This window comes from Marmota flaviventris, chromosome 12, assembly GCF_047511675.1.
Source record: "Marmota flaviventris isolate mMarFla1 chromosome 12, mMarFla1.hap1, whole genome shotgun sequence".
In the NCBI taxonomy this organism is placed as follows: Eukaryota; Metazoa; Chordata; class Mammalia; order Rodentia; family Sciuridae; genus Marmota; species Marmota flaviventris.
Window position 1 is genome coordinate 41,070,563 of NC_092509.1, and position 18,258 is coordinate 41,088,820.

Below are 18,258 nucleotides of genomic sequence, written 5' to 3' on the forward strand. Positions count from 1 at the left end.
GAGACCTCAGGGACTTTGAGCGGGCATCCCCCAGGCGGAGCTCTGTGGGACCAGCACAGCCCCTCAGCGAGCTGCGCAGAGTGAGGGGGGCTGGGGAGACCGCAGTGCCAGAACTCGGGGGTCGGGGTTGAGGGAGGAGGCGCCCCAGCCTCGCACCTCTGCGGCGGCGCCCCGGAAAAGGGACAGTCGAGGCGAAAGGCCGCCAGCAGGAGTGACTGCAGGGTTAAGGGGTCTATCGGCCGTCGGCTGCGGGAAGGGAGGTGGCGCGTGGGGGCAGTGGACGGCCGTGCGCCCCGCCCCGCGCCGAGAGCCGGCCGCGCCTCCCCCTGCCGCATGTGCGCGGTGTTGTGTGCCCAGCCCTGCTCCTCCTCCTCCCCTCCCCTCGCCGCCGTCCCCTCCCCCCTCGGCCCGAGTGAGCGCGAGCGCCACACAGCCCCGGGCCGCCGCCGCCGCCGCCGAGCGCGCCGAGACGCCGAACAGGTGGCCGGAGACTGAGGGCGCCGCGGCGGGCAGAGGCGAGAGGAGCTCCGGCTGGGCGAGGGCGGTCGGGCCGGGCCGGGCATGGTAGCCGAGCGGCCCCCCGGCGCAGCCGCCTGCCCGCGCCCCTAGCAGCCCGCGCGCCGGTGTAGCGGCCCCACCGCGCCCAGTGTCCAGGCGCTCCGGCTCAGGGCCGCTCCCGCCGCGGTCAGCGAGGGGCGCGGGCCGGCCCGCGGCGGCGGCGGCATGAAAGTGACCGTGTGCTTCGGGAGGACCCGGGTGGTCGTGCCGTGCGGAGACGGCCACATGAAAGTTTTCAGCCTCATCCAGCAAGCGGTGACCCGCTACCGGAAGGCCATCGCCAAGGTGAGGGGCCAGGGGCGCACGGGCGCGGGGGGGCGGGGGAAGCGGGGAGGAGGAGGGCGGCTGGGGGCAGGAGGAGGAGGAGGAGGAGAAGGAGGGGGAAGGCGCCGGGATCAATATGGCGCTTCCTGGAAACGGGAGGAGGGAAGACAGAAGGGAGGCGGGGAAAGGGAAAGTGCGGCGGCCCGGCCGGGCCTCCCTGGCGCCCCCCGCCCCGGGCTGCGGGCGGTAAAGTTCTCCGCGCCTGCTGGGTCGGCAGGGTGACCACGCCAGACCCGGCGTCGGACCCGCTGTCCCCGCCGAACGCGTCCCCGGTCCCCTCGGAGCTCCGCCCGTGGGACCGCGGGGCGAGGAGGGCAGTGCCGTGCGGGCGGGCCCCAGGCGCCCCGGAGCCTGCAGGGAGTGGAGCCCGAACCCCGTGCGCGGGGGTCGCGGGAAGAGCCGGGCCAGATGCCTCCGCCCCGGCTCTGTCGCGGTCCCTTGAAATCCAGCCCCAGGCCTCTCCCGCTCCAGGCCCCGCAGGCGAAGGCTGGGGAAAGGGAACTTTTTTGGGTGTAAGAGGAGTTTGATTATTCCACACACGGCGGTGCGTGGCTTCGTGCCTTCTTTACACTCCTTCCCTCCGGGCGGAGCAGAGAACCGTAGTGACCCTTTCTTTTCCTTCCAGCCGATCGGGCGCCGGGGCGGCCGGGTGCGATTTGGGGGCTGCAGGGGTAGGAGAAAGTCGCCCGTTCCGGGTGGGGAAGCGGCCCCGAGAGGGACACTCAGTCTCACGAGCTCACAGGACGATTGTTAGCAGAGTCTTGGTGATGAGCAGACTCCCGTGCAGGGCTCCGTAAAAAAGCTCAAGCCTGGAATCAGTCACTGAATTAAAAGTTTTCCTGCCAGGAACTCGGCTTTTACCTATCTAGAACTACTTCCATATGGTGCCGGGGCTGCGGAGCCAGGGCCTGATTTCGGAGCGGAGTAGATTTCCATTTTTCTTGGTGGGGTGATAACATTGTCTCCACTTAACTGCATTCCTCTACAATGTGTCAGAAGTGAAAAGGCATTTTGTTAAATTGTTTTATCGACTGTCTGTGTTTGACAACAGCCCACGCTGAAGTTTCTCTCAAGCACCTGAGGATATTTCCTTTGTGCTAGTGATATTTAGTAGAAAGCATATTCATTTTGCTATTTCCTATCTATTATAGTGGAGTGGCCTGCTTCCTATGGGATTTGGGGCATCGGGTCAGGGAAATATGGCCCTGTCTGCCTATTCGAGTGTATGCAAGATGCTCAGGGTGGCATCCTCCAAATTTCTCTTAGATTAAGGAAAAAAAAAAAAAATACACTATCGTTTTTGTTATCTGTTGGGGAAATAGCATGACTTTTGCATTTTAAAGATAATTTTAAGGGATGTTTAAGAACATGACACAAAGTTGGAAGATGTTGATTTAAAAAAAATAGTTGTAAAATATTTCTTACAGTTGGTTGAGCTCTTTTTGACAATCAAACAAAATTAATGGAAATTGGGCACTTGTTTATCTTGTAAAGCAGATATGGGGGCAAATCCCCTGCCAATCTTACCTTTGTCATTTTTAAGGATTGTTTGTGACAGTTTATAATCTAAAATCTAAATGTTCTAAATGAATAAGGAAAGCAACATTTTAAGTTGTGAAAGAAAAGAGAAATGCAATAACATGCTCTGCCTGTGCCTGGGTCCTGAACATAGAGAAAGTGGCAGGCATTTCCTTTTGCTTTGATAATTTTACATGCTTAAAGTTAGTCATATTTCATCATGTACACAGTGTACATTGGTTGAATTGCTTTTTTGGGGGATACAAATGTAGTTTATTGATTGAATCGTTAGTTTGTTCTGCCCACATAAATTAAACATTTACCATGTCCAAAGCCCTGTTTTGGGTGGTGGACATTTAGTGGGGAATCTACTGGCTGCTGTGTGGAAAATGGACTATTAAAGGCTAGGACAAGAGACTCCATGGTCCTCCAGGAGAAGAGAGCCAGTGGTGTGGATTGTCATGCTGTGGTATCACAGAAGAAGAGGATGCCTTTGGGATGTTGAGAGGCCTTGATGTTAGATCTGGATCTTGCTCTTAAATATTAGAAGTGGTTGTTTCATAGGGAGTCTTGGGGAAGAGGCACTAAGAGAAAAGGGGTACAAGTAAAGGGTAAGTCTGAGATGACCAAGTAGAGAAGAGAAGGAAGGAAGGTGATTGTGACATTGCAGTTGGAGACAAAAGAGAGGGAGAGTCAGAGATTATTCAGGGGTTTCCAGAATTATTTTAAAACTCTTCAAATGTGGGGCTGGGGTTGTAGCTCAGTGGTAGTGTGCTTGCCTAGCATGTGTGAGGCACTGGGTTCGATTCTCAGCACCGCATAAAAACAAATAAATGAATAAAGGTCCATCAATAACTAATAAAAATAATTTTAAAAACTCTTTAAATGTAACTCAGGAGGTGGATTTTAAGATGGCTTTCACCTTACAAGGTTGGTGATCATGAGAGTATTGACTCTTAAATGTTACAAGGGCCTGAATATCTTCTAGGTTCATTTGTATTTTTTCCTCTTGAATTGTTAAAGATCTTAATCTTCCCACTTTTCCCATCCTATATAAGGTAATAATGAAGCAAAAGCATATTAACTGTGTTTTAGCTTTTATTCTCTATCTGTTCTGCTTCATAGAACAAGACAAATCCTGTGTGAAGAAGTGAGTAACTGGGTTGTTGTAAAGTAGTGTTTAGATTTCTAGGTGGCATGTGGTAGTGAGATTAACTTCTGTCTGGGGTGGGGGAGATTGTGGACAGATCATGTTTATTGTGTATTAACGCCCCCTTGTCTCCCAAGATCCCAATTTACCAAGCCTTTCTCTGCAGTAAGCATTTTGTGTTATGCTTAATTTTTTGGGCATTATATATGTACATATGAGCTGTTTTCTCTTCAAGTTAAACAAATCAATTTTTTTTTTTTTTTCTGGGCAGTAAAGTGGCATCACTTAGTACAAGAGATGTCCTCAGTAAGCAGGTATTTGAAGACTTATACTTAGTCGTAAGTAAATTTTCCCCCCTCTGGTAAAAAAAACAAAACAAATTTTGTGGTCATGATAACTGATGGGTGAAAATGTCTCTCTGTCCTCATTCACCAACCTTCATTCAGACCCTTGGTGCAGGGTGCTATCTAGGCATTAAGAACCATGTTACATGAATATTTCATGTGAGTGCTTTGGGTCAGGGTACTATTTACATATCTGTTCTTGTGCATGTGGTCTGATATTTATGATTCCTGGTGTACACAGGGTGCAAGAGTTCCAACTCTAAAGTGTGGAATTTGCTGAAGTGCTGCTATGTATAAAACATCATGCTATATGAATTTTAAGACTAAACTTTTGCACTCAAAAGGAAGAGACAAGAAGAATGTATAAAATCATAAATAACAGAGTTGTAGGATTGACTGGCAACAGGGTGGAATGGGATAGTTGTTTTGCTTCTGGATTTTGGAAGTTGGAGCCACCTTTCTGGAGTGAGAGGGTGTGAGTGTCATTCAATCACTAGGGTTTGGTTTGCTTTGGGTTTGGTGGGCAGGAAGGTTGTCCTTGATTTAGGGAAGTGTTTTCTAATTGAGTAGTGTAGTGACCTCAGAGAGCACCTGCTTAGTGGGTTTTGGTTTTGTAGGTCTGCAGTGGGGCTGGGTGTATGAATCTGGAGTGTCTGCTGCCATTCTGAGAATAGAAGTGAAGGCATTCTAGGAAGGGGAACAGTGTGAACCAAGGGCATGGAGGGCAGTTTGGCTCCTTGGAGGGTTTTTGTTAGACAGTTGGTCCTGATCAGACTACAGAGGACTGTGAATCAATCCCAGGGCAAGATTTATATGATTGTTAGTACAGAAATGACTCTGGTATTTGGGGATTTGGGCAGGGTAACAAGTAGTTTCCAGGACAACTTGAGCAACTGTTGGGTTGAGTGCAAAGACATGGTGCTAACTGGCTGCTGAGTTACTGAGAAAGGGGAACAAGAGACTGAGGGGCAAAAGTGAGAGAAAGGAGCTTCTGGGACCTGTTTGTTCACTGTTTTCCCCTTCTCCCCCCATCTCTCTTAGGGAAAAGATGTTGGATATCTGCATTTTTTTTTTCTTTTTAATGGATTTTAGTTTTTTAAATACACGACAGCAGAATGCATTACAATTCCATATACGGCACAATTTTTCATATCTTTGTATATAAAGTATGTTCATGCCAATTCATGCCTTTATACATGTACTTTGTGTTTTTTTGCATTACAATTCTTATTACACATATATACCACAATTTTTCATATCTCTGTTTGTATATAAAGTATGTTGGATATCCACATTTATTAGCCATTTAACCTTGGGCAAGCTTGCCTTATAGCGCCTCATTTTCCTCATCTCTAAAGTGGCATACTCCCTTGCAGGGTTAATGTGAATATTGAGCAGGATGAAGAATGTGAAATTCTTCAATACTGTGTTCTGGCCCCTAGTAGCTATTTAGTAAAGGCTAATTGAATCACTAATATATTTCATCTACTAAATGGCTTTACTCCTGCAAAACATTCCCAAGTGTCCTACTATTCCTGCTTGAGTTTTCCTCTTTGCTTAAAAAGACAGTGTGTAATTTAATTGAAGAACAGGTACAATATTATTTCCCTACACAATACCTCAATCAGAAGAATGGATTGTGACCACAGGGCAGAGAATGTAAAAGTTGCCATTAATGGCTTTATTATCTGTTGATTATATGTGCCTCTGCTTCTGTCCCTCAAACATGTCTCTTTAAAATTATTTTAGAACAGTTTGTTGTTATTTTAAAAATAACTTCTGCTTATGGAAAGAAACTTTTGAAAATGTGCTTTCTTTTGGGGGGATTATTAATTACTACAATCACATAAGTTGATTTTTATGAAAAATCTGGTGGTTGGTATGGATTTTTTTCTATGAATAAATGTATGACCATATGTTGTTAACATTTACAAGGTTCTTGAAACCTTTAGGAAAATAGTTCCACTGCAGCAGAGATTGAGGGGAAATAGAGGCAATCATAAAAATAGCAAATTGAAAGGAATTTTATTATTAACAGTTTCTGTCTTCTCTCTCAAAAAGGAATGAGAAACTGAATATGGTCAAAGGACTGATCTTTCAAAAATTTAAACCTTGTTTTCTTATGTTTTAGTGCCTTGTGTTGCCTTCTGCCATTGGCTAGGTCCTGTGCCTAAGCACAGCCTGTCTCTTGTAGTAGGCCCCTCTTGCTTTCCATTCTCTCCTTCGCCAGAATCCATGTACCCCACACTCCACCCACTGGCACTTGCATGCACTTTTCCTGACTCTACTCTGGCATTTTTCTGTTCTTCTTGGGATGCTTGCTCTCTCTTTACATGCATCTATTGAGGCTTAGCGCAGCCTAGCTGTCTCTGGAGGCTGTTTCTGCTTCCCAAGCTGTTTGAGACTCTCCCCCTTCTGTGCATCTCCTGGGGACATCCTAGAGCTCCTATTGCTGGCCCAGATGACCATGCTTTATGGCTTGTAGTCCTTCCAGGTGAAATGGTTGATGTGATGGCTCCACTTCAGCCTAGCCAATGTCTGTCACTTAAGTAATCATAAAGTGTAAGTAAATATGAAGTTCAGAATAAACACATCACACATGCTCCCATACAGAAAGTACACTTCTACTGCACCTGCTCATTTTAAGGACTTCAGTGTTTGGTATTTTTGGCATACTGGCACAACTTGTAATTGGAACTAAGATTTAGTGAGATTTGGAATACCTGGAAGGTACTCTTTTGTGTCAGCTATTTTAAAGGAGTTCAGTTTGTTTTTCAGACCAAGCAGAACATAGTCCTGGGGTTTGCATTGGGCTAGATTCAAGGCAAATGGCCAGGGCAGCGTGGGAATCTGGTCCTGCAACACACCTATGCTTGATGTGGCGCCTCAAATTCTGTCATTTGGGATCCTTGCGTTAGGGCCAGAAGTAAATAGAAATGTTTAGGATCTGAGAATCACGGGGAGAAACTGGCTGATGTGAGCCACATTTTGGCTCACAGTGGAGGAATTGGTTGTTGGAGGTAATGTTTAAAGTTCCACATGGATCACTAACCTACAGACCGATCCTCCATCTGTACTGGAAAGTTTCTGTCTCCTGTAAAGTTGGATCCAGGTTGGTAATGGCCAACACACAAAGACATGATGACAGCTCTCTTTCTTTCTCTCTCTTTTTCCCCAAGGATAGAAATAAAAAGGTAAAATTGGGCCAGAAGGTACTTTCCCTAGGTCTTTTTCCAATCAGGTGGAGGTGGCCTATTAGGCCCACACAGCATTCTTTCCTCGTGTTCCACCACTTACTCAACATTCCTAGCTGAAACTAGAGTCAGTGGCAGTTGAACAAGAGGGAATTTATGTGATTTTTACCTATTTTTCGTACCTCTTCTGGCTTATATGGAAACTAGGAAAGCAAATCTATATGAAAAGAAATGCAAAGTTCAGTGAAAAAAAAGTAGAAAGCTAATTTTGTCTTTTAGTTATTATCTTATTTAAAAATTTCTCCATTTGGAAAAATTATTTAAAAATGACTTCCTTTTATGGGTCTGTCTTGGGTTTGGAGTGCCAACTTAAGGTGGTTTATGCCATTAAAGAAATAGGACTCTTATTTATTTCCCTTTCTCCATCAATTGCTTTTGGGATTTACAAATAAAAATTTAAGCTTCATATCTAAGTGACTTAAAATGTAAGTAATCTCATTTTTCTTCTTAAACATAACTTTAACATAAACACAAGAGAAAACATGTTTATGCACAAACTTGTACGTGTACTATGTTCATAGCATCATTCACAATGGCACAAAACTGTCTAAGTGTTCATCAAGTGACAGATGTATAGACAAAATGTGATATACCACTCTGTCTTAAAAAAGAATGAAGTTCTAATACGTGCTGCAACATGGGTGAACTTTGAAAACATTATGCTGTGTGAACAAGGCCAGTCCCAAGAACCTACATGTTGTAGGGGTCCATTAATAAATGACCAGAGTGGACATATCTATAGAGACAGTAGAGTAGTATTTGCTATTAGTGGCTTGGGTGGTGGAAAGTGACTGTTAATGTTTCTTTTAGGGGTGAAGAAAATGTTCTAAATTTAGGTAGTAGTCATGGTTGCACAGGTCAGTGAATATGCTAAAAAATCATTTATACTTTAAAAGGGTGAATTTTAGTATATGATTATATCACAATAAATATAGATTACACTGTGAATTAAAGTCCGTTTTTAGATGTTTTATTGTTCTGAGAATCCCATAAAACAACATGTGTTTGTGTGTCAGAGATACTTAAACACCCCCAATAAAACTAGCTATTTTTAGCAATTTTCCATACAATGTATAAACCCTGCTTTCTTGTGCCTGCATAGTCAGTCCATCCTGTTGCTGTTTGAGCCTCTGTGTCTCCTTGTCTCTCCCTGCCTTGATCGCCGCCCATGGAAAGACTTCACCAGTTGGTAACCTGTTCCCCTTCCTACTCAGACCCATTGCTGCAGTTGCTGATTACAGAATGTTGATTAAAATGCCCCAAAGATGTATATAATGGAAGAGTTTTTCTGGTGTTTCCTTTTGGCCTTCAGTAGATTTGAGCATTGGTAAAGCTCTTTGAACCTCCATTTTCCCCATCTTCATCTTATGTTCAGAGCTGCTGGGTTGTGCTTCCACTGTCAGTCTCCTGAGCTATACCAGCATTTTTGGTCTTCATTGTTGGTTAAGGTGCTCTGGGGTCACGAGGCATGCATGATGTGCAATGGTTTTTCAAAGGAGTAAGCAGGGCACTGAATCTCTTACTCGGCTTACTCATACTGTGAGAATATTTTGCTTCTCTTAGTATGGAATGATGGGATTTGCTTCCCATCAGTTGCATGCTGTTGAGATGATAAATTTTGCCTAGGGTGTCCTTCGGAATTCCTTAATGTTTCAAGGTAGTTTCTTTTAAGATAGATCACATGCGCAGAAATGATATACTATTTGTGAATTATGACTAAATGTATGGTACTGCATGATATTCTATGTATGATACATGTGTACATAAACATACACATTTGTGATGTTGGTATTTTTATGGTGTATAACTTGAAGTGGTTTTAGAGACAAGTCAATATTATTTCTCTCACTCTTGGTGTTCTTTAATAATTCATACACTGCTATTATATTTTTTGAACTCAGATTTATTTTCTGTGTATGTGGATTTTCTATGTTTGTTATTGCACTGTATCTTTTTAGATTAGAAAACCATATCATAGGGATTATATTTTTGCAAAGGCCTCTGAGATAGCTTAAACCAAAAATCAATGTTCCCTTCTCCAATATTAAAGAAAACCACTCACTGTATTTCTCCTCACCCAATGAAACTGGCTAATCAAAATTTGTTGTATTAACATATTAGAAACAAAGTGTTATTTTTGTGTAGGTGGTTGATATAAGAATGTTTTTTTCCTATTCCTTTTATGTATAAATAAAAAATGAAAAAGTCTTTTCATGTTTGTGCTTTAATTTTCATTTTTAAAACCAGTATTAGAATCCAAAATTTTAAAAATAGAGCCTTCCAGGAACACGTTTTTTTTTTTCATACCACAAAAGTCTTTAAAATATGTAATTTATAATAATTCTGAAACCTAATATGCAAAGTCATGTGTGAATGATGGTTGGCCAGGTTCCTGCCCTGCAGGTTTATACTCTAAACTGAAATTTCTGTTATTACAGTCAGAAGGAGAAGGTGAAATGTACAGGATATTGGTTCATTGTGTACTATCACACAGGATATGACTAATCACTAAATCCATTAAAGTTAAATATAGGATTTGGTACCTTGGTTGGAGCTCAGAAAAAAAATAAATAAATAAATAAAAAACCTTTTTGACTCATCAAGAGCATCCATGAGTGCAAGTGCATCATTTGGATTGATAAGTATTTGAACAGTCATGTCTGGAAGATGGTGGCATTTCAACATTTTTTACCACTGAAGAATGCAAAATGAGTGTATATTAAGTTATAAGTGCACATCCTATTATGATTTTTTTTTTTACAAGGAAACCTGAAATGCTAATAAACCCCTGAATTTTCAGTGATGGGGTCAGTTTTATGTTTTCCTTTTTTGTTGTTTTTTAATGACCCACTGCTTAAAACACAAATGTTTGTTAAAAAACAAAACAAAACATCTGAAAGTGGAAAGTTCAGTGGTGGATGTTTTTCTTCTAGGGGGCAGGTACACCCAAGTGACACAATAGACCAGGATTCAGAAGAAGCCTTGGCCTCTGATGCCACCTACCCCATGGGCATACTGTCAGGGTTCAGAGAGAACAAGAGGAGGCATTGTAGGAAATCAGATGGAGTAAATGTTAGCTGTCCTGTGTTTTTTTTCTTTTTGTCAAGCATGGTTACCAGAGAGTGAGGATCACTTGAACAAGCTTTCCTATCCTAAATTGTTTCCTCTCATCCTCATTAGAATGGCCGAAGATGTGGGAAATTATGTGGCAAAAACTGTCTTCCTTAGAAAATCACTCAGACTTTCTTCTACGACTTTATAAAATCCTGGTGACATTGACTTAGATGCTTCAAAGATGTTCATAAAGGAAGAGCTTTTTCCATTTTTGGTTTTGACCTCTGGTGTTTTGAGTTTTGGAAGATCTCACAAGCTTGTGAGCCATAGTTTTCCCCGCTGTAATTGGGGATGTTATTTTTCCTTTGCTGCCATGAAGATTGTGACTTTTTTCCTTTTAGGCAGTGCTGAGGATGGAACCCCAGGGCCTTATGTGTGTTAGACAAGTGTTCCATCACTGAGCCACACACACACAGAGGCCCAGATTAAGTGATATAATGTAGACAGTGCAGTGCCCATGTTATAAAACATATTCTCAGTCAGCATCTCTTTCTCTTTAAGTTTTAAATACAAATTAAGCACAATTAAGGGCAATTTATAAGTTAACCTAGTTCTTACTTGATTTATGATATCAAATGGTATTTTTCCTAGATGATCTGTTAAAGGGTTACTTTTTTTTTTTTTTAAAGCAGGGATTGAACCCAGGTCTGCTTAACCGCTGATCTTTATCCCCAGCCCTTTTTAATTTTTGTTTTGAGACAGGGTCTCCGTAAGTTTCCAAGGCTGGCTTTGAACTTCTGTCTCAGCCTTCTGAGCTGCTGTGATTACAGACATGTGCAACTGCACCCAGCTGAAGGATCATTTTTTTTTCTTGTTTAAGTACTGTAGGAATTCCAGTGGTATTTATAAATCATTTGGAAAAAAGAAAATTCTAGGTCCAAGAATGTTCAGATCACTTAATATTTAAACCTGCTGCTTTCACAGATTAAGAATTATATTTGCCCTTCCATTTTGGCTGTTTAGATTTTCCTTGTTTTTGTGGGGCTAGGGATGGAATCCAGTGGCCTGTACATGCTAGGCAAGCACTATAGTGAGCTGTACATACCTTGTGTGGGGTTTTCTGCTTAGTCCTGTTACTTTCTAAAATAACTGCAGCTGCTACACTGATAGATCCAAGGGAATTAATATTTGTTGTATTTGAAGTATTTTTAAAGGCATTGATTTCACATTTTCCATTAAAAAATCCTTTAAAATGAGGAAAGAATAAAACTAGGAACTGTAAATACAATGTATTTATAAAACGCACAGGGTTTTAAAGACCTTTAGCATTTATTAACTGGTAGTAGTTCTGAGACTACTGTGGAACTCAAGGAGACCATCTGAGTTATAAAATGGGGAAGCAGACACTTTTGTGACTTCTGTAATCCCTTATTATATAGGCCTCTATAATTTATGTGCCCATAACCCTTCTTTACTTTTCTCTACATCCTAAGCTGGTGATTTTAGGCAGCTAAATCAGCAGTACAGGAACACAGAACATCTTTTGCCAAGGTACTTAGTTGTAAGGGCTGACAGATTAATGTCACTTTTAATACTTTAGTCCAGCTAAATGCACCGGTTGCCAGTCACCTGAATACTTCACCCAAAAGTTGACCTATTTATCATACTAAGTAGGGAGTGGTATCTTGAAGGCCTGTTCAGGTTCTGGGCTGGCAGGCAGTGTTGTTATGTTATGCTTGCGAAATTATCAACATCCTGGCTTACTATTCAAGAGGACCACCTCTTTTCATCCATCTTTTTTCATACCACAATATGGAAAGTTGTTTTTCTCTCTCCAAGGACCTTAAACATCTTATTAATTAAAATAATACATCCTCTCTCTCCCCAGATGTATTTTGGAAAGTTGCTAAGTAGTGATTAAAATAATAAAGTTTATCCAGTTGTGCAATGTTCATATTTTGACTCTGATCCTGTCTAGTGTGTGTTTGTAAACATTGATTCATAGGAGTGTATTTGAAACTCTAAGCTTCAGTTTCATACAGGACATGAAAGAGAGGGAGAGAGAGCATAGCACAGGAGATTGGAATTTATGTATATTCCATCCCTTTACAACTTCCTCTTTGTTTTTGTGCTTTGCTAATGAAAGTGATGAATGGTGCTTTCAAAAAGTTTCAGAATACTGAAGCATTTTGTAACAAAACTGTGGAGAAATAACTGGGGTGAGGGGTTATTAGACAGTTCTTAATCTGTTCTGATAGGTGGGATTTTGGTTCTGGGTGGTCCTTTTCACCCATGGGAAGGGAAGCTGCTGTCTTGATGGATTCAGGGGTCTTTGTATTACCAACTCAGTCTTTGTTCTTGTTGTTGGAAAGGTTTTTAGGTCAGGATTGATAATGGATAATCAAAAACTCTTGCACCAAAGATGCTGTATCAGGGACATTATTTATCAGCCAATCAACTTGGGGTGCTATTGAGAAAGTGCACTTAACAGTGATACCTATCATATTTTCTCAGCCCCAGTTTTTGAGAAGGAGTTTCAGAGAGGTAGGAGGAGAACATGAAGACAGTGGTGTTAGGAAATTGCAGTACCATCACTATTAATACAGTGGTTTGGTTATCATAATAACCAAAAAATAACCATAATAATCAAAAAAGCTGCATATTGTGGCTCAGTACTTTATGTGTATGTGTTCATCTGATGGAGTGTTGGTAATGATGCAGTTCTGAGTTCACAGATGAGGAATCTTGGATATCTGAGTATGGTTTGACCTTCACATGAAGACTCCTGTGACTACAGAGCCTGCACTGTGAATTATGATATTGTGATACACTGATGTGGTCCATGCAGTTCCACAAGAAAGAGTGCATAGTACCCACAGAAGAAGAACAGGTTCTTTTCTGACTTGGGTTTACTTGAATGGCTTATGGGTTTAGGGAAGAAGTGTTCTTTGGGATGACCTTTAAGTTGGTGGGGGTTGAGGAGACTCAGCCAGCTGTCAGAGCACCTTGTTACTTAGGTGCAGTCTGTGGAGCAGCAGAATTGGCATTTCTCTGAAACTTGTTAGAAATTTGGGATCTAAATTTTGGACCCCATCCTAGATCCTATGTATCAGAATCTGTATTTTTAGTTAGATCTCTAAATGTTATCAGAGCAGCTGGTGGCTACCACTCTGGGAATCTCTTGTGTCATCTAGTTCTCCTTCCCTGAGTGCTTCCGCAGTGCTGTGTGTACTTAGCAAGTGGAGAACCTAGCACAGAGCTCAAGGTATTTGTGGCATGACTGCTGAGAGGTGATTAAAACAGGACATAATTTCCTTAAGAGTACTTTCAGAGCTGCAAAGTGCAGTTTAAAAACATTATCTTCAAATATACTGTAGCTATAAGAACATGCTAGTATGGAATTTTAAAGAACTGGTGGAAATTACTTTAGTTTAATGGATAATGTGTCAGTAATGCCCACGTAAAAATTTTTTTTCTCATTTAGTTTCAAACAGAACTTAACTGTAAGTTGATTAGTAAAAATGTTGTTTGAAAATTAACATGTATTTAGATATTGTTGAATAAATCCACAAGTTAATGGCTTAAATCAACACCTGTTTAATTAGATCTACTGGTTTTGTGGGTTAGGCATTTGGGCATGGCTCAGCTTGGTTTTTCTTTTGCTGTACTTGGAGTTACTTGGGACTATGCTGACAGATGACCTGGTCCGGAGGGTCCAAGATGACCAGATTCACATATCTGGTATTATTGGGGTGACCCGAGTTGGGGCTCAGCTGGGACTGTTGACTGGAGCACCTGCATGTGTTAGCCAACAACATTCAGGTCTCAGGGTAGTCGAATGTCTTCATGTTTAGGATTTCTTACATCCCCAGAGTCAGGCTGTGAAAATTGCTGCTCTCATAGGACTTAGATCTGGAAGCATTATTGTCCTTGTATTCTGTTTGCCAAATTAGCTTTTTTTTTTTAAAGTGCTGGGGAATAGAACCCTGGGGCTTCACACATGCTAGGCAAGCACTCTACCACTGAACTATAGTCTCAGCCTCTGTTTACCATTTCAGTCATCAAGTGTGCCCATAATTCAAGGAGATGGGGCATGGACCTTACTTTTCAATATCAGGATTGTAAAAGAACTTGTGGCCCTTATTCTGATAGGGTGTGTGTATGCATACATGTGTGCATGTGCATACACTGCATGTAACATTGGACATCGCAATGTATCATGTTATAAAATTTTACTTTTCTTGATCTAAGGAGGGGAAATAAAATATATATCCTGAGCTTTTGAAGTTGACAAACCAAAGAAGTAATTTGTGCTCCTATTTCATGAGCCCAAGGATCTGACAGCTTTCCCAGGCTATATGGTGGAGAGAGATAATGATAATAACACCTTAGGTTTATGTGGCATCTTCTTCCAAGAGGTTCAAAGTGGTTGAGCCACTCGTGGTTCCTTTATGGGAATGTCCTTTGAGGTAAGTAAGCCATAGTATCCCTGAGTTCACACACACAGGAGCGGGTGCAGCGATTCCACCAGTCCACTCATGAGCAGTGTTCAGAAGGCAGCTCTTGCAACACTGTCAAACTGATTAGAATTAGGGTATGAATCTGCCTTTCTCAGATATGATTCTGGAAAATAGTGAACATTGACTTTGATCTGATAACATTTTACATTATTTACCATTTACCCAAAGTTGTATCATGTCCCCTGGTCCCCTTGCCTTTGTACTTGTTCACAGGCCTGGTGTATTCTTTATTTTCCCTCTCATTTTGGTTCTTACATTTGTTCATCTGTGCTGCTGGTCTGAGCTATGCTTTTTGATCAGAAAGCTTCAGAGACTCCTAGTTGCCTCTAGGACAGGTGCCCCTTCTCTGCTCCTGCCAGAAGTGGATTACAGCCAGTCTGTCCTGACCCCAGGCATCTCTAAGCAACTGCACCCAGTGCTGTTGCTGGAGCCCACACCAACCTATCCTTGCTATGGCTCCAGGCAGAGCCCAGATGGAGCCTTCCCTGACTTCCCACCCACAGCCTAGAGAGATTCAAAAATAGATATGAATTAAAGGGATATCAAGAATCACTCAGCAAACGTGTACTTTTTTGAAAGGAAGTTGCCCCAGTAGTTGGAACTGTGTTATTACATGTTACATTAGTTGTAAATAATGAACACTGGATGAGCTTTTAAGGGAGAATAAGCTGATACCATCAAGAAGGATTTCTTAAATGTTTCTCTTTTGGTGAGGGTGCTCATCCTAGCAGCCCATCTTCATGAAAAAATCCATAGAGTTCTCCAGATCGTACTGCTGACAACTATGGCTTGACTTGCTGGATTTACAGGGCTCACATGTCACCATAAAGATTATGAGTGAATATGCAAGTTCCAGGTGCTGATGACTTGTCCATAAATAGATAAAAGAGGATGAAGTGTATCCTTTGTGGAAAAACAGGGTACTTAAAAATTGCAGAGTTTATGACTAATGCTGTAGTTAATTAATTAAGAAATATTCCTCTGACTTTGTGGAGCCAAAACCAAGCAAACACACATTCTGTGTGTGTGTGTCTCTCTCTCTCTCTCTCTCTCTCTCTCTCTCTTTCTCTCTCTCTCTCTCTCTATATATATATACACACACATACATACATACATATATATATACATATGAGCTTGGATCTGATAATATTTTACATAATTTTATACATATTTTGTCTTTTATTTATTTATAATTTTTTATTCTAATTTGTTATATATGACAGCAGAATGCATTACAATTCATATTACACATATAGAGCACTGTTTTTCATGTCTCTGGTTGTACACAAAGTATATTCACACCATTCGTGTCTTCTTACATGTACTTAGGGAAATGATGTCCATCTCATTTCACCATCTTTTTTTTATCCCCATGCCCTCTCCCTTCCCCTCCCACCACTTTGCTCTATCTAGAGTTTATCTAATCCTCCCATGTTCCCCCTCAGCCCCATTATGAATCAGCCTCCTTATATCAGAGAAAACATTCAGCATTTTTTTTTTTTTTTTGGGATTGGCTAACTTCACTTAGCATTATATTCTCCAACTCCATCCATTTACCTGCAAATGCCATGATTTTATTCACTTTTATTGCTGAGTAATATTCCATTGTATATATATACCACATTTTCTTTACCCATTCATTTACTGAAGGGCATAGAGGTTGGTTCCACAGTTAAGCTATTGTGAATTGTGCTACTATAAACATTAATGTGGCTGTGTCCCTGTAGTCTACTGTTTTTAAGTCTTTTGGGTATAGACCAAGGAGAAGGATAGCTGGGTCAAATGGTGGTTCCATTCCCAGCTTTCCAAGGAATCTCCATACTGCTTTCCATATTGGCTGCACCAATTTGCAGTCCCACCAGCAATGTATGAGTGTGCCTTTTTCCCCACATCCTCACCAACACTTATTGTTGTTTGTCTTCATAATAGCTGCCATTCTGACTGAAGTGAGATGAAATCTTAGAGTGTTTTTTTAAAATGTTTATTTTATAGTTATAGGTGGACACAATATCTTTATTTTATATTTATGTGGTGCTGAGGATGGGATTGAACCCAGCGCCCCACACATGCCAGGCGAGTGCTTTACTTCTGAGCCACAACCTCAGCCCCTTAGAGTAGTTTTGATTTGCATTTCTCTAATTGCTAGAGATGATGAACATTTTTTCATATATTTGTTAATTGATTGTATATCATCTTCTGAGAAGTGTCTGTTCAGGTCCTTGGCCCATTTATTGATTGGGCTTTTTTTTTTGTGTGTGTGTTTAACTTTTTGAGCTCTTTATATACCCTAGAGATTAGTGCTCTATCTGATAGATATCTGATAGATAGAGCACAATCTCCATCTGATAGATATCCGATAGATAGATATTTGATAGATAGTGCTCTATCTGATAGATAGAGTGTGAGGGGTAAAAATTTGCTCCCAAGATGTAGGCTCTCGATTCACCTCACTGTTTCTTTTGCTGAGAAGGAGTTTTTTAGTTTGAACCCATCCCATTTATTGATTCTTGATTTTAATTCTTGCACTATAGGAGTGTTAATAAGAAAGTTGGGGCCTAATCCAACATGATGGAGATTTGGGCCTACACATATATAAAAAATGTAGACTTTGATTTGATAATATTTTATACAATTTTATACATATATTTTGTCTTTTGTAGTTAAACCTGAATGAATGTTAAGGTTTGAGGTGTGTGCTGCCAGGGTAGTTATACTCTGCAGAGTGGACCCTGTGATGTGTTGATTATGGAACGACAGGTGCTGCTATATTCATGAAAAGAATATTTGAATTGAGCTGGGTGCTTGAAGTATTGATCTTCACCCCACTTTCTTGTAAAAACTGGGAAGACACCATGGAGTCAACTCTGTCATCACTGGCCTTATCACTCCCAGTGTCAGGTGGAGCAAGAAATCCGTGCCCAGTAGTTGAGCATATTTATAACTTCCTGTAACTTCATCTTGGGGAACATCTGAAGAGAAGTTCAGGAAAAGTTAGAGTGAAGTTCTAATAGCAGGAATCATAGAAAGAAGTCCACGTGTAGCTCGGGGACAGCATTTTAGAGCTTACAGGTTCTTGATTAGACCATGTAACCTAACCCTTCTGGTTCCTTGAGAAGGTGCAGGGTTTAGGGATGGGCATTAGTTGTGTGCTGACTCAGGTCTTTAGCGTTCCTACCTCCACATGTTTCCCTCATTATTATCTCTTCCCAAGAAGGCTGAAGCAGGTTTTTTTTTTTTTTTTAAGATTTGCTGTTTAAATCAGAGCTCAGCATTGCAGCATTGGCTTAGACCACAGCTTCCTGAGGAAGAGTGCCTGACCCAGACTGTGGTGATGCTTCGGCTGTAGTGGGCTTGGATGGAGCCTTTGTGGTGCTGCTGTCCTGAGGGCTTAATGCTGTCACTGGCAGCAGGCTTAGAGTTTTGGGAGCTGTGTAAACCTAGGATCGCCAATTGCCTGCAGTGCAGTGGAGCATGCGGCCAGCTAGTTCTGCCTGTGACTCTTGGGGTTGCCCTGATTTAGTGGGTGGTTTGAGTAG

The 18,258-nt window shown here is 41.7% G+C and overlaps 1 protein-coding gene across 20 annotated transcripts in view; it reads left to right on the forward strand.

Moving 5' to 3' along the window:
* The first annotated feature begins 714 nt into the window (after nucleotides 1-714).
* Nucleotides 715-18,258, forward strand: part of Pard3 (par-3 family cell polarity regulator) — a 660,013-nt gene continuing 642,469 nt past the window's right edge. For all 20 annotated transcript variants that reach the window (XM_027928488.3, XM_027928495.3, XM_071599891.1 and 17 more), the window contains exon 1: nucleotides 715-843. In XM_027928488.3, coding sequence (XP_027784289.2) covers nucleotides 724-843 — 120 coding nt within the window. In that variant the 5' untranslated portion in view covers nucleotides 715-723. The remainder of the gene's footprint in view (nucleotides 844-18,258) is intronic.